Here is a 12964-nt window from a genome sequence, read left to right on the forward strand (position 1 = left end):
ATAATTCAGGAAAAGTCTGTAAACTCAGGCGAAGTCTCTATGGACTTAAACAAGCTCCAAGATGTTGGAACAAACGCTTTGCTGAATTCTTGAAAAAGAGACATTTCAAACAAAGCGATGCAAATACTTGTTTGTTCATTAGAATACAGAGAGGAAAGAAACTCATACTTGCCCTGTATGTTGATGATGGACTAGTTGCAGGAACTGATAAAGAAGAACTAAAAATATTTGAAAAAGAATTAAAGTCAGAGTTCAAGATAACATCTAAACCTGCAACATATTTCCTTGGATTAGAGATTAATCAAGATGAGAAGGGAAATATTAATGTCAGTCAGTCATCCTATACAAGAATGATTCTTGAAAAGTTTGGGACGAGTCAGTGTAAATCCTGTACAACTCCGATTTCAAAATCTGAGGAGTTCAATGAAAACAAAACTGAACACGAGGAAGTGAAATTTCCTTACAGATCAGCAGTTGGTGCATTGATGTACTTGATGACGGGAACAAGACCAGATATTGCATATGCAGTTGGAGTAGCATCCAGAAGTTTAGAGAAACCCAGCAAGTCCAATGTAGCACAAGTTAAGCAAATTTTCAGATATTTGCAAGGCACAGCTGATGTCGGTATTGTTTACAAGTCTGGTCAAAACAATACACTTATAGCCTACAGTGATGCAGATCATAGAGGAGATAAATCTAGTGGAAGATCGACATCAAGTGTAATCTGTATGTTTGGAGGAAGCGTGATCAGTTGGTTTAGCCAACGTCAACCCTCAGTTGCGATTTCAACTACTGAAGCAGAAATCGTTGCCGAAAGTGAAGCAGTTCGTGAAGTGATATGGCTCAAACGATTGTTGAACGACATTGTAGATCTAAAGAAAAAGCCAGAAATTTTTGTCGACAATGAAGCAGCAATTCGTTTAGCACACAATCCAGAACTTCACAGAAGAACAAAGCACATCCACATTAGACATTTCTTTGTCAGAGAAAAAGTTGCAGAAGAAGAAGTTTCAGTTGAACGAGTTGCGACAGAACTTCAAGTTGCTGATGCTCTGACAAAACCAATGGTAGGACCAAAACTAAAGAATCTGATGTGTGCGATGGGTCTTCAGAACATTTAGGTTAAGGTCATCTAATGTTTTAAATAAAATGAGAAGGTGTTAAGTTTTAAGTTTTATATTAAAACATTATGATTTATAATATACATTTATTTTTCTTTGGACCAAATGTTCTTTGCTTTGTATGTAACTTCACTTTTTCCTTTTCTGTTGATCCGGTGGATAATTAACAAGTCGAGAACGTTGCTTAGTTTATTTCTCTTCTTTTAATGTCTTTCAATATTATATCAATTAATTAAACGATCTACGTGACAAGAAATTTAACAATCTACATTGTCGGGAGCGTTTGAGTACGATACAAGAGTAAATGAGATTTAATGAAGAGAAAATTTATAGTGTTTACAGTTATAATTAAAATTATAAAGTTCGTGGCACTCGACTACACGGAATACAGACATGATAAAAACTTTCTCGACCTTCAAAAAATGGTTGAGTGGGAGAGGACATTCTTTTCATGAAACATTATAATTCATTTTATAGAATTGTAAAACAAAGACTCTAAACCACGCGGTTGCAAAATGTTGTCAAAAACGTCATTATTTTTAACTGAAAAAACATATGAAAAATTGTAATTTGCATAATAAATTTTGATTTTAGTACTATTTCCTTTGTTTATCCAGTTCAAATGTGGAAAATAAAGAACTTCGATTGCCGATACTAAGTTTGGATCAGGAAGCATGCTTTCCTCTGAATTGCAAACGATTTCCGAAGAGTCCAAATATACTTGTTAATATGTTGTTAAAGATGTAGTAGCGGACACATAGGCAGCTATTAATATAATAAATTTGTTTTAATTTGAACACATTTACGCTTACCATAATAGTCACTAATTAAGCTATGTTTATCTTGCATATAGTAATAGAAATGAGAAATGTTGTCATGGCGAAAATATGACCGAATTTTAAAATTTGGTCAAACACTCGACCGGAGCAGGATCTCAAGAACACAGTTCCTGAGAACACAGTTCTTGAGATCCTGCTCCTGTCGAGAACAACATAAATTGAAATAAAGTTTTACTAACAGCTATCAACTGTTCAAGTCCTGGAGATAAAAATTTCCTTATTTTGGTATGCTCCGTGTTGTTGAGAAACTCCAGTCTGCCAGGAGAGGCTGACAGCCGGAAATACTCTATCAGATCTGAGAAATAATTACAAAGTGATTTTTTAAAAGCATTAAATTCATTCACCTCATTTACCTTGAGTTTCGGCTGAGGACCTCTTAAAGTTATTGTTGTTGCAAATTGTGACTTGAGGGAGTATACCATCGGAAAATACGATGTCAAAATCTGTTGAAGTGGGGTACGTCAGGTAGTACATGATACGTTCTTTTATTTGGTACGTTGCCAGAGAAAGCGCAAGTAACATAAAGATGAACCACATAACACGATTTAATATGGAGCGGTTGCTGTCCGTACAATGTTTTACACTTTAAAAAAATGAAAAAAATCTTTTTTTTTAAATTTTATAGTTTAAAAATCATTTGATAATAAGTTAATTAACCAAATTAATTTGAAAAAGTTGTTTGAAACATTTCTTGCAATTTTTAAATTTGTTTCAAAACAATTATTCAAAACTTTAACGTTGACAAATTGCACAAAAGTTTAAAACTCGGCAAAGCCGCTCTAGGGTTCATGGAAGCATGTTTGAACTCTTCAGACACACGGGTTCTTATTTTTTATTAGTTCAAGATCCGGAACCAATAAAGGTTTAAAGAATTCAGATTTTTCATGAACGAAACAATATTAATTTGGCGCCTCAAAATAATGAGAATAAAACTACGTCTCATAACAGAAGCAGTGATAACTTGAAATTGAATGCTAGCGACTCAAACACAAACCAAATTATGGATAATTCATCAACGGATTTCATCAATTCGGCTTCTATTAAAAGTAAATCATCAGAGCCATCATCATTGACGTTGTAGCGATGTTGCCTCCACAGTTTGCTTAATTTGAACTTTTTTAACGGGATGAACATGCGTTTTCCCCGGTTGACAGAAATTAACTGCTTATCATCACAACTGCTGGATGATGGGGATGAAACTTCTACAATGAAATTAATATCGGTGTTGTTTGAATCTTCGCTTTTAGCTGTAAAAGTTTATTATTCGTTGTTATATTATTGTGGCAGTCAAAGAAATATTTAGAAAATTTAGCTAGCGTTAAATCGTAGAAAGTGTAATACTTGATAATAGGTTTTTTTTCAGTGTTTTTTTCAGTTTTTTTTTCAAATAATTTTTTCAGTGTCATCTTTCTCACAATTACTACCATCAGTGTTAGAGTTTATTTTTTATGGACAAAATCTAAAAAATCTGACTGAAACTCTCACCTGCATCACTTGCTGCAATGTTTTCATCAACCAGAGCAAGATTAGCAAACGTTTTGTTGGCACTTGATTCATTAAGAACAACCGCCTGAATGTCATTTGGATTGGTTGAATTCAACGAGCCACAATCTTTTTGTCGGTAAGCAATTGTATTAACTCGTTTAGAAGATTTATCCATATTTTACTTTACTATGACGAATTTCGTGTGCTGTTGAGGTTTAGGGAAGTAACTCCGTACGAGATTCAATAGCTTGAAATATTTCATTATAAACTTTTATAGTTGAAGCGCTCTCTCGCTTAGAAGGGTATTGATCAGTTTAATGTCGTTTTCAATTAGGCAGCACATGAAATCATCGTCGCGCTTGATGAATTTGACGTTAGCATGCATCACTGTTCTAATGCGGTCGATTGCATGTTAACAAACTCACCCACAACGGCCTAACATCCACATACACAGTTCTTTGTAAAAGTATTTGGAACCTAATAATTTCTTAGAGGACCGCCATCGACTAACTAAATTAATTAATCAATTTCACGTTATGACTTTAATAAGGAATTATTTGGATGGCGTGTATGTTTCAAACAAACAAAAATTAAATTAATGTACAATTTTTTTTAATTTATAAATTAAAAAAAAATTTAATTTTGTCAGAGGACATCATGATATTCTATATAACGGTATTATCTTATATTCCAGTTATAAACATCACATGAACGAGAGTAGCAACGACCTCCTACGTACAGTTTAATTGCTGCAGAGATATTCTGACGATTTTAAGCTCGGGTAATTGACGAGAGTAATTAGAGTAAATAATCAGGCAGACGTTTTCAGGTCATCGTAAGAGTCAGTGGCTTCATTTCAATTCCTATGTCAGTCGCTGGAGGGCATTCATTGCACACAGCATTTCATTAATCTTCATGTTTTTAATTCCATTTAAGTGAGATGGATGTGCCGGAAGGATATCTGCGATGTCTGCAGTGTTTTTGATAGAATGTTACATTTCGTAGAAATATTATTCGTCGTTACTTTACGATAAAACTACTATGAGTTGGCTGGTTTACTATTCTAAACAAAATTTAAATTGAAAAAATATACGATTTCTTTAGGGGCCGTCCATAAAGGATGTCACGCTTCAAAGGGGGAGGGGGTCCAAATATTTGTGACACTTTGTGACGAGGGGGGGTAAACGCAGGTGTGACGTCTCTTTTTTTAAATAAACAAAACAATAAAAAAATTTCCTTCATATATATGCACAAAATGAATATTAAAGTTTTCAAGCGAGCAAATAGCTCATGAATATTAATTAAAGGAGGAGTCAAATTTGAATGCCATAGTTAATATTAATTCTTAATTGGTTATATTTACTAACTACGGTAAAGCAAATTGTTCCAGTAAAAGATTTCAGAAGAGAGTTAAAAAGTTCTTAGTTCAACAAAGCATTTAATCAAAGTACCATACTTTGAGGAATGTCAATAGAGTGAATAACATAATAATAATATTAATAATTTAGATATCAAACTAATGTCATTTAAACTTATCATTCATTATTTTGATATCAATAAAAAAAAATGCATGGAACAATTACATTATTTAATGACTCTTCAGTAAGAGAGGGGGGTAAGGTTTTGTGACATGCTTATTTTTGAGGGGTTGGTCGATTTGTGACAATTTGTGACTTGGGGGAGGGGGGTTCAAAAAAAAACGTTTAAAAAGCCTAACATCCTTTATGGAAAGTGAGTAGCTATAAAAGTTCAATCAATCTTCGTTTAGCGTCCAGAGACCCAGTTTTCCGAGGTAGGTCGTGGCTATAAAAGTTCAGTGCTGCAAATCAATCAACCAAATAGTCAATCATACAGTGATTCTTCCGTTTACCCTATCATTTTGTGTGTGTGTTGTGTTTGCGTGCGTGCGTTTGTATGCGTATGTATGTGTCTGTATATGTATGGGTATGTGTGTGGAGTGTGTGTGTTGATACCTCTTCGAATATCACAAACGTGTGAATAAACCAGAACATATTTGAGTATAGTGCACAACTAGTTTCAGGGATAATAATAATAACAATAATGATATTAATAATAATATCAATACATCAGTTCAAAAAATGATTAAAATTTAAGCATATAATCGACCAAATAACTGTGGTTTAAAAAAAAACATAATTTTTATTGAAGCTTAAGGTTTTTTTTAATAAATAAATAATAATTAATAAAATAATAATTAAATAATATAGATAGTAAAATTTACATCATAAATTCCTCGTAAACTTACGAAGAACCAATAAATTTTTACACAATTATAATGATGTTAAGTTCAATCTGTAATCGAACAAATGCTTACCTGTTAACATGCATTCAATTAGATTAATGTCGGTCTTGACGTGTTCGAAACTTTCCCCAGAAAGAACATCTTTGAGGTTTCTAACGAGAAATAATAAATTTTTATTGGCAGTCAGACAATATAAATCAGAATACTTTTGGTCTGAAAACACGTTAGATTGAAGATAAAACAGATTGGAATTTATCAATAAATAGTTTGATTAGGTTATGCAACTTAATAAAGCTTTTATACTTGTTTAGAAATTGTTTCTTGTTTATTATTTTTGTTTTGAAAGTTTTAAATTTGAAACTTTCATTGATTGTTAGGATAACTTGTATATTAATTATTAGGCTGCTTTTACTAAGTAAGTTTTATTATCCATCGTTAATTAAGTATGCATGCGGAATTTTCCCGAACTGTTTAAAAACAGCGCAAGTGGTACCCGTCTTGAAACAACCCAACAACTACGACATCACTAATTTTCGCCCAATATCCTTGTTGTCACGATTTTCGAAAATTGTGGAAAAGTTATTACAAAGACGCTTAATTAGATTTTCGGCAAAATATCAAATTTTGACAGAATTTCAATATGGCTTTAGGGAAAAGCATTCGACTGAATTACCGTTGATTCGATTGATTAACAAAATTGGCTTAGCGGCAAAACAGAAGAAATTTACAGCCGGGGTATTTCTTGACCTATCAAGAGCTTTTGATTGCCTTGACCACAACATCTTGCTGCAAAAAATGGAAAAATATGGCATACGGGGAAATGTTTATAGTTAGTTCAGAAGCTACCTATCAAACAGATTCCAGTATGTTACATGGAATGGTCGAGATTCCACAATGCAAAAAAAAAGATTTGAGAGTCAAGGTAGCATTTTAGGGCCCTTGCTGTTTTTAATATATATAAATGATCTGCCTAATGTTTCCAGGCTGATCGATGTTGTTCTTTTCGCGGACGACACGAATATTTTCATCAGCGATCGAAGTATAAATAACTTGATTGAAAAAGCGAATGATGAGACGATTAAAGTTCTCCAATGGTTTCAACACAATAAACTGACTGTCAACAAGTTGAAAACTCAGTTCATCATTTTTGGTCCTACACAGTACCTCAACTATAAGGAGCCCTATAAGATCAACATCGACGGCAGCAACATTGAAAGCTGGACCGCAAAATTTCTTGGGGTAACACTCGATCACAAGTTAACATTCAAGTGCCACGTCTCTAACATCGCAAACAAATTCTCAAAAGCTATTGGTATCTTGAATAAACTCCGTCACGTTTGCCCAGAAATTGCTTAAATACCATTTACAACTCGCTCTGTGTGACGCATGTTACATATTGCAGCCTGGTGTGGGCATCGGCTTACAGAACAAGAACTAACCCGATCAAAACTCTGATGAAAAGAGCGGTTCGTTTGATAATAAATTCGCATTTTAGCGAACACACAGACAGGCTCTTCAAAGCAACAAATAATTGGGATTTCGATAGTCTCCATGAATATTTGTGGCGATCTTCGTATACAAACAGCTGTCGAACCAGTTGCCATCATCTTTCAACGGATACTACAAGCCAACTCAGTCGACTAGATTTGTGCAATCCGTGGCGTCAAACAAGAGCAAGACCAACATAATGTTCTCTCATGTGTACTGCGTCGAACAACGAATATGGAACAAGCTCCTGAAACGAGGATTCTTAAATCTTATTTTAATATTTTTTCTTTAAAAAAAAACTTGAAAACATTTTTGTTATCAGATTGATAAGAACGTTTAAATGAAAACTAACATGCCATTCGAACAAAATATTAACGTTTAATAAAGAGCGTAAACAATTTTATTCTTAGAAATAGGTAATTTGAGTTATTTAATTGTGCCTACCAAACATTAGTTACATCACTATTACCAATTATCGCAATAATTAATTTAATTTGAATATTTGTATATTAGTTGCCGAACATTTTGTTTAAACATAGAACATTTTTATATTAGTTACGGAACATTTTGTTAATATGGAACATTTCTGTTTAGGTGGCCATACCAGATGAATTTTATACAAATTCTATTATGGTCATCCTGCTTTCTTTAAATTTTTGAATTTTGAGAAACAAATAAAATATCGTTTCGTTTCGTAACTAATTAACAAACGATGGAGATAAATTAACCCTCACAATTGGTATAAATAGAGCAAAAATTTAGAATCAACAAAAATTGTTCTGTTTGTAACCTTCATTAAAGTTTGTTCAAAATTTTTACTATATAAACTTATTACAACGTTGATACGTTGATAATAGTTCATTGTTTTTTCCAATTAAAAATTTTCCATATGAGATAGCATCAAATCAAAAGTATTGAGCAACAGGGCGGCAACAAAAAGATTAAACGCTCGTCAAACTGCTTTTTTATTTTCAGTAGGATGATGCGTCCGAGCCTCTTGGCTCAAACCGAGGTGCCAACCTGACTCAAGGAAACAAATTGCTCGGTTTTATGTGGAAACAACTGCCTAAAGAAGAGAGAGAGTTCTATAAAAAAGAAGCAGAGAAAGAAAAACATTCGAAGGACAATCCAGGTTACAAATATCGCCCGAAAAGAAGATCAAACACTCTCAAGGTCAGACCTAAGAAGGCCAAATTTAATCTTTATTCACATTCGCAACTTCAAAACGCCGTTAATGACAACAGAGCACCACAACAACAACAACCTCCACTGCATCATGAACAACTACCACATCAACAAATTCCTTTCCTGACAAATCCATTTTATCCAATGACCTACAGCACAGGTTCTCAACCACTACAACTTCAACTCCAACAACCACAACAACAAACTGATTTCTATACCAACCCATCATACCAGGTGGCTTACGATCCAGTACACCAAAAATACTTTTATCTTCAATAATAATATTGGACTGCTTTTAATAGCTAATTTTACTATTACCCAATTAAATTATTGTTATTATCAACACATTACTATGTTATTGTTTCTACATTTTTATCAATTACAAATACATTTATTTTAAATCGCTTCATTGTAATTAAATTATTCACATCAATTTCGAACTTGCATTTTTTGTAAACAAATTTAAAAAATCATTTATTAAGTTTATTCAAATATATATCAATTATATCGAAATTGACCCCAGGCAACCTTTCAAACTCAATTCTCAATTTTCAAACTCAAACATTTATTTCCGCAATTCACATTTAAAAGCGTTACATTCTTGATGCAACATGTCAAATATTTCCGATTTGCAAAACGATTTTCTGGCGTAGAAGCTCCAAGAAAACTATTTACTAAAGAAGGTGATCCAGAAAAATTGGAAAGCTGTGATAATGAGAATATATTGAGTGGCCTCAAAAGCCAATGTCGAGAAAGGATGGTTCAACTAAAGAGAGTGAGGAAAACTCATCTGATGATGGTACTTCATTATACATTGTAAAAGCTCAGACGTCAAATAACTGCTTTGTATCTAAATACTCTAAAAAAATGGTTATTTGAAATTAGTATCATGGTTTTTAAAGCGTTGAATAGTTTAGCGCCTGAGTATCTGTCATGTGAATTAAAAAAAAACTTTTTTGAGATCGGATGGGAAAAAAAATATCTATTATCAGTTTCGGTAAGAAAACTGCAGCTTGGAACTATTGATATTGCAGTATCAGACAGGACTTAGGCTATGGAGGACCCAGTCTTAGACCTTAGAAACAATTTGCCATTGTACTCGGAAAGGTCGTTGGGTCAAAATCTCAACAGTTATGAAAAAAACCTTAAAGCTTAGACTATAATTAAAATAGATTCATTTTTGTTGAACTTATGATTATTTTGTTTTGACCAACTTACTTTGTTTAGGTTTTTAAGTTTCCATTTTGAAGTTTCATTTTGAGAACTCTTTTGAGAATGTTTTAAAAATTATCCATTGAGAATTATAATAATAATAATAATAATATATGTATGTGTGTGTGTATGCATGGAGGTAACTTTCTTTGTTACAGTGGACCGCTAACAAACACTTTCGCGAATTCAAAATTTCATTAAAGAGAAACTTGAAAGCAGTCGCTTAAAGACTATAAAATGCATACTGAACGAATCCTTCATTGGCGTTTTAAATAAAATTTGAAATTTCGAAAGCAGTTTTCAACTCAGTTTCAATTAACAATTTATTTTCGTGAATTGGCTCAATAGGCAGGTTGTAAAAAATAAACTAACTTTGTTATATTTCATCTAATTATTTATTGTTGACCAAAAGTGTTAATTCAAGTTTTTGCTGCAGTATATTTTTAATATATGAGTATTTGAAAATTCGTACTCTTGAAATACACCCCAGGCACCCAGTCGGGCTTGCCTTCTTTCTTTTTGCTATGCAGCATCAAAATGATCCAAATTCTCTTAAAAATATTTTTTTCCTAGAGAAAATATATTTAAATAAGGGCACATCATAATGTAATTTATTTTACTAAAATTTTAACGTCGCTGCAAAAATACTTCACAACATTTTGATCTTTGAACACTACGGATTTCAAGAACATAAGAAATAAAGAACACTTCAACAAGCAAAACAACAAGCACATGAGAACTAATTTATACTTTTCAATGAAGAATGAAAAAATTTAAATGAGTAAACAAAAAATTCATTCAAATAGGTTGCCGTAATCCGTAATGCGAAAGTTCTCCAAACAACCTTCATCACACCACATTGGAAGAGTCAGCCACTACCAGTTGATCCATTGAAGATGAGAGTGACAGTGTTACTGCTGGCATCTGCATTTTGTGTGGTGCTCTCTGTATCTGGTGAGTTAGAAGCGGACAAGTATTTCATACTGAGACAAAATATGTTTGAAACATCTCTCTTCTAAAAGATGAATGGTTCTTAAACAAATTTTCTAAAATACTTATTTATTGCTAAACTTTAAATTTAAATTGTTCTTATTAATAAACTTGTTAAATCAGATGGTATGTTTTAAACAATTAATTTCAGCAATTGGAGAGCCTTGCAGCGTTAGTTTTACAATAAATTTTTTACCTGCCAATTAATTTTAACTAATTATTAATAGTTGAAAAAGTTGTGCAAATTATATTTTGATAAATATTCACATAACTGTAAATACAATTAATATATTTGTTAAATTTCTTGTAACGTAGATTGTTTAATTAATTGATATTAATATAATATTAAAAGAAGAAAATAAACTTAGAAACGTTTTAGACTCGCTTATTATCAACCGGAACCACAAAAAGTGAATTTACATACAATGCAAAGAACATTTAGCTTAAAAATAGATGTATATCATAATGTTTTAAAATAAAACATAAAACTTAATATTAACCTTCAACTTGGAAACTATCATTTAAAAATCACAAAACTCAACGACAACTTTAGAAAGATGGAGACTGTAAATGGAGCATGAAATGTAATGAAGAGACATCGAAATGTGGTTTGTTGTTGCGAAAAATTCAATAACATTTTCTCGTGAAAAAATTTTAAACCACTTTCAACGCTTGGTTCTTATGGCAATTGTGATTTAAATGCACAAAAAATTATAACTATTTTAATGTACAGAAGATGATAAAGACTTGGGTTGTATTTCTTTCAGAGTGTCGTGAGCGAACTTGTTCACGGGGCTGTCCAGGCGAGTATGAAGTGGACAGCAATGGATGCCAGTCCTGCCTCTGCAAAGGTTTCATCACACTCCTTTAACGTTCATTTTTTATTTTTATATACAGTAACTGGTTTATGAAATATTTTTAAATTACTGATAATAAGTAAGAAATTTCAATATCACTACAAACAAGTTGATTTTGATTTGGTCTAACAATTTTCAAGATACTTTGTTTTGACCGTATGCTAAAATAATAGCTTCAATTAAATTTTTACAAGATTTTGTACCAAATTTGAAAACTGGCGTTCGACATTCAAAAATAAACTTATTTATATGATGTTGTGGATTATTTATATTATTTATATGATATGATGTCACCACAGGCTGCTCGGGACTTCAGTGTCGTAAGAGGTGCTTCCTTGGTTTCACGACCGACTCGAACGGTTGTGAGTCCTTCTGCACTTGCAACTGTACGTTCAATCTATAATCTTCAAACGCAATTAACTCAACTTGTAATATATTGAATATTTTCATTTTCAGCTCCAAGCACTGCGTGCAAGGTAAATGAATTCTGAAGATTTTGTTTTTAAATTCACCATTGCATTTAATTATTTGCTACGTGTTGTTACAATTATTGATGCGTTGTAAAATGTTGCAATGCTTAAAAGCGTGTTGGACTTGTGTTGCCATGACATGGTTCGAATACTACGAAAGGATCCCCACCACCTATCATAATGCAATGTTTCTGTGTGTGTGTTTTGTGTGTGTGTGTGTGTGTGTGTAAATTAACAACAATGATAAATATTAATGAAATAAAAATTGGCTGCCTGCTAACTCCATTCATTCAGAACATCTGGTGTAAAGCTCCTAGATTATGCAATCCTAAGAGCGGAAGATGTGGTTAGGGGTGATATATGGGTTGGATGTAACGTGTTAGTTGCTGGGATCTTTAAAAATAATATTTCTCAAACTATGAAAATGATTTTTTTCTTTCTAACTCCAAAAAAATTGAACTAACATAACGGCGAGATTATTTTATTATTCGAGTAACTTTCGTCCTCAAAATAGAGTTGAGTGTATTGTATACGGACAGGAGCAAAGTTTTTAATTCATTTGACTTTGAAATTGTTACGTCTTATTGAGTGTCATGTCACATAAATAGCATAGAATATCTACACGACAAGTTACAATGTACTGACTTGAAGAATTGTACACTATTAATTTAAATGATAATTTATTCTGGCTTGATGATGTCATATTGTTCTAAACTAACAACAGTGCTGATGTATGTATTTAGGAGGTATTACATTGAGGTGGATGATTTCGTTTTAACTTTAAAAAACATAAAATCATTTCATTTCATATTGAAAATAAATACCTCATTGTTAACCATTGAAAGAAATAATCGGCAGTGAAGCTGAAGTTGAAGCTTAACCAACCAGACGATGGCCACTGATGTGATGAGCCGGAAGCTACTAAATATCTTATTGGCATCCAGTCTATGAAAGTTGATTCCAATAGAACACTTAATCATAATAACTTTTGATACATGTTTTAAATTTTTTTTTGGTTAACATGTTTGGAAACTTTTTTTTAAAATGTTGACAA

At 32.5% G+C, this 12964-nt stretch overlaps 4 protein-coding genes across 4 annotated transcripts; 3 read left to right on the forward strand and 1 right to left on the reverse strand.

The window, feature by feature from the left end:
- Positions 1-1362: 1362 nt before the first annotated feature.
- HELRODRAFT_178670 (hypothetical protein) lies at positions 1363-3620 on the reverse strand (the record flags this gene model as incomplete). The annotated part of the gene is made up of 5 exons (XM_009026762.1): positions 1363-1386; positions 2140-2255; positions 2314-2522; positions 2955-3207; positions 3446-3620. The coding sequence occupies 5 exons, from the start codon at positions 3618-3620 to the stop codon at positions 1363-1365; spliced, it is 777 nt and encodes a 258-aa protein (XP_009025010.1).
- Positions 3621-5788: 2168 nt separating this feature from the next.
- HELRODRAFT_178671 (hypothetical protein) lies at positions 5789-7488 on the forward strand (the record flags this gene model as incomplete). Its single annotated transcript, XM_009026763.1, has 3 exons — positions 5789-5931; positions 7054-7174; positions 7294-7488. The coding sequence occupies 3 exons, from the start codon at positions 5789-5791 to the stop codon at positions 7486-7488; spliced, it is 459 nt and encodes a 152-aa protein (XP_009025011.1).
- Positions 7489-8246: 758 nt separating this feature from the next.
- On the forward strand, positions 8247-10612 carry HELRODRAFT_178672 (hypothetical protein; the record flags this gene model as incomplete). The annotated part of the gene is made up of 3 exons (XM_009026764.1): positions 8247-8615; positions 8905-9180; positions 10400-10612. The coding sequence occupies 3 exons, from the start codon at positions 8247-8249 to the stop codon at positions 10610-10612; spliced, it is 858 nt and encodes a 285-aa protein (XP_009025012.1).
- Positions 10613-11319: 707 nt separating this feature from the next.
- Positions 11320-12261, forward strand: HELRODRAFT_86030 (hypothetical protein; the record flags this gene model as incomplete). The annotated part of the gene is made up of 4 exons (XM_009026691.1): positions 11320-11434; positions 11740-11826; positions 11897-11916; positions 12205-12261. The coding sequence occupies 4 exons, from the start codon at positions 11320-11322 to the stop codon at positions 12259-12261; spliced, it is 279 nt and encodes a 92-aa protein (XP_009024939.1).
- Between the last annotated feature and the right edge of the window lie 703 nt (positions 12262-12964).

Source organism: Helobdella robusta (genome assembly GCF_000326865.2).
Source record: "Helobdella robusta unplaced genomic scaffold HELROscaffold_49, whole genome shotgun sequence".
NCBI lineage: Eukaryota > Metazoa > Annelida > Clitellata > Rhynchobdellida > Glossiphoniidae > Helobdella > Helobdella robusta.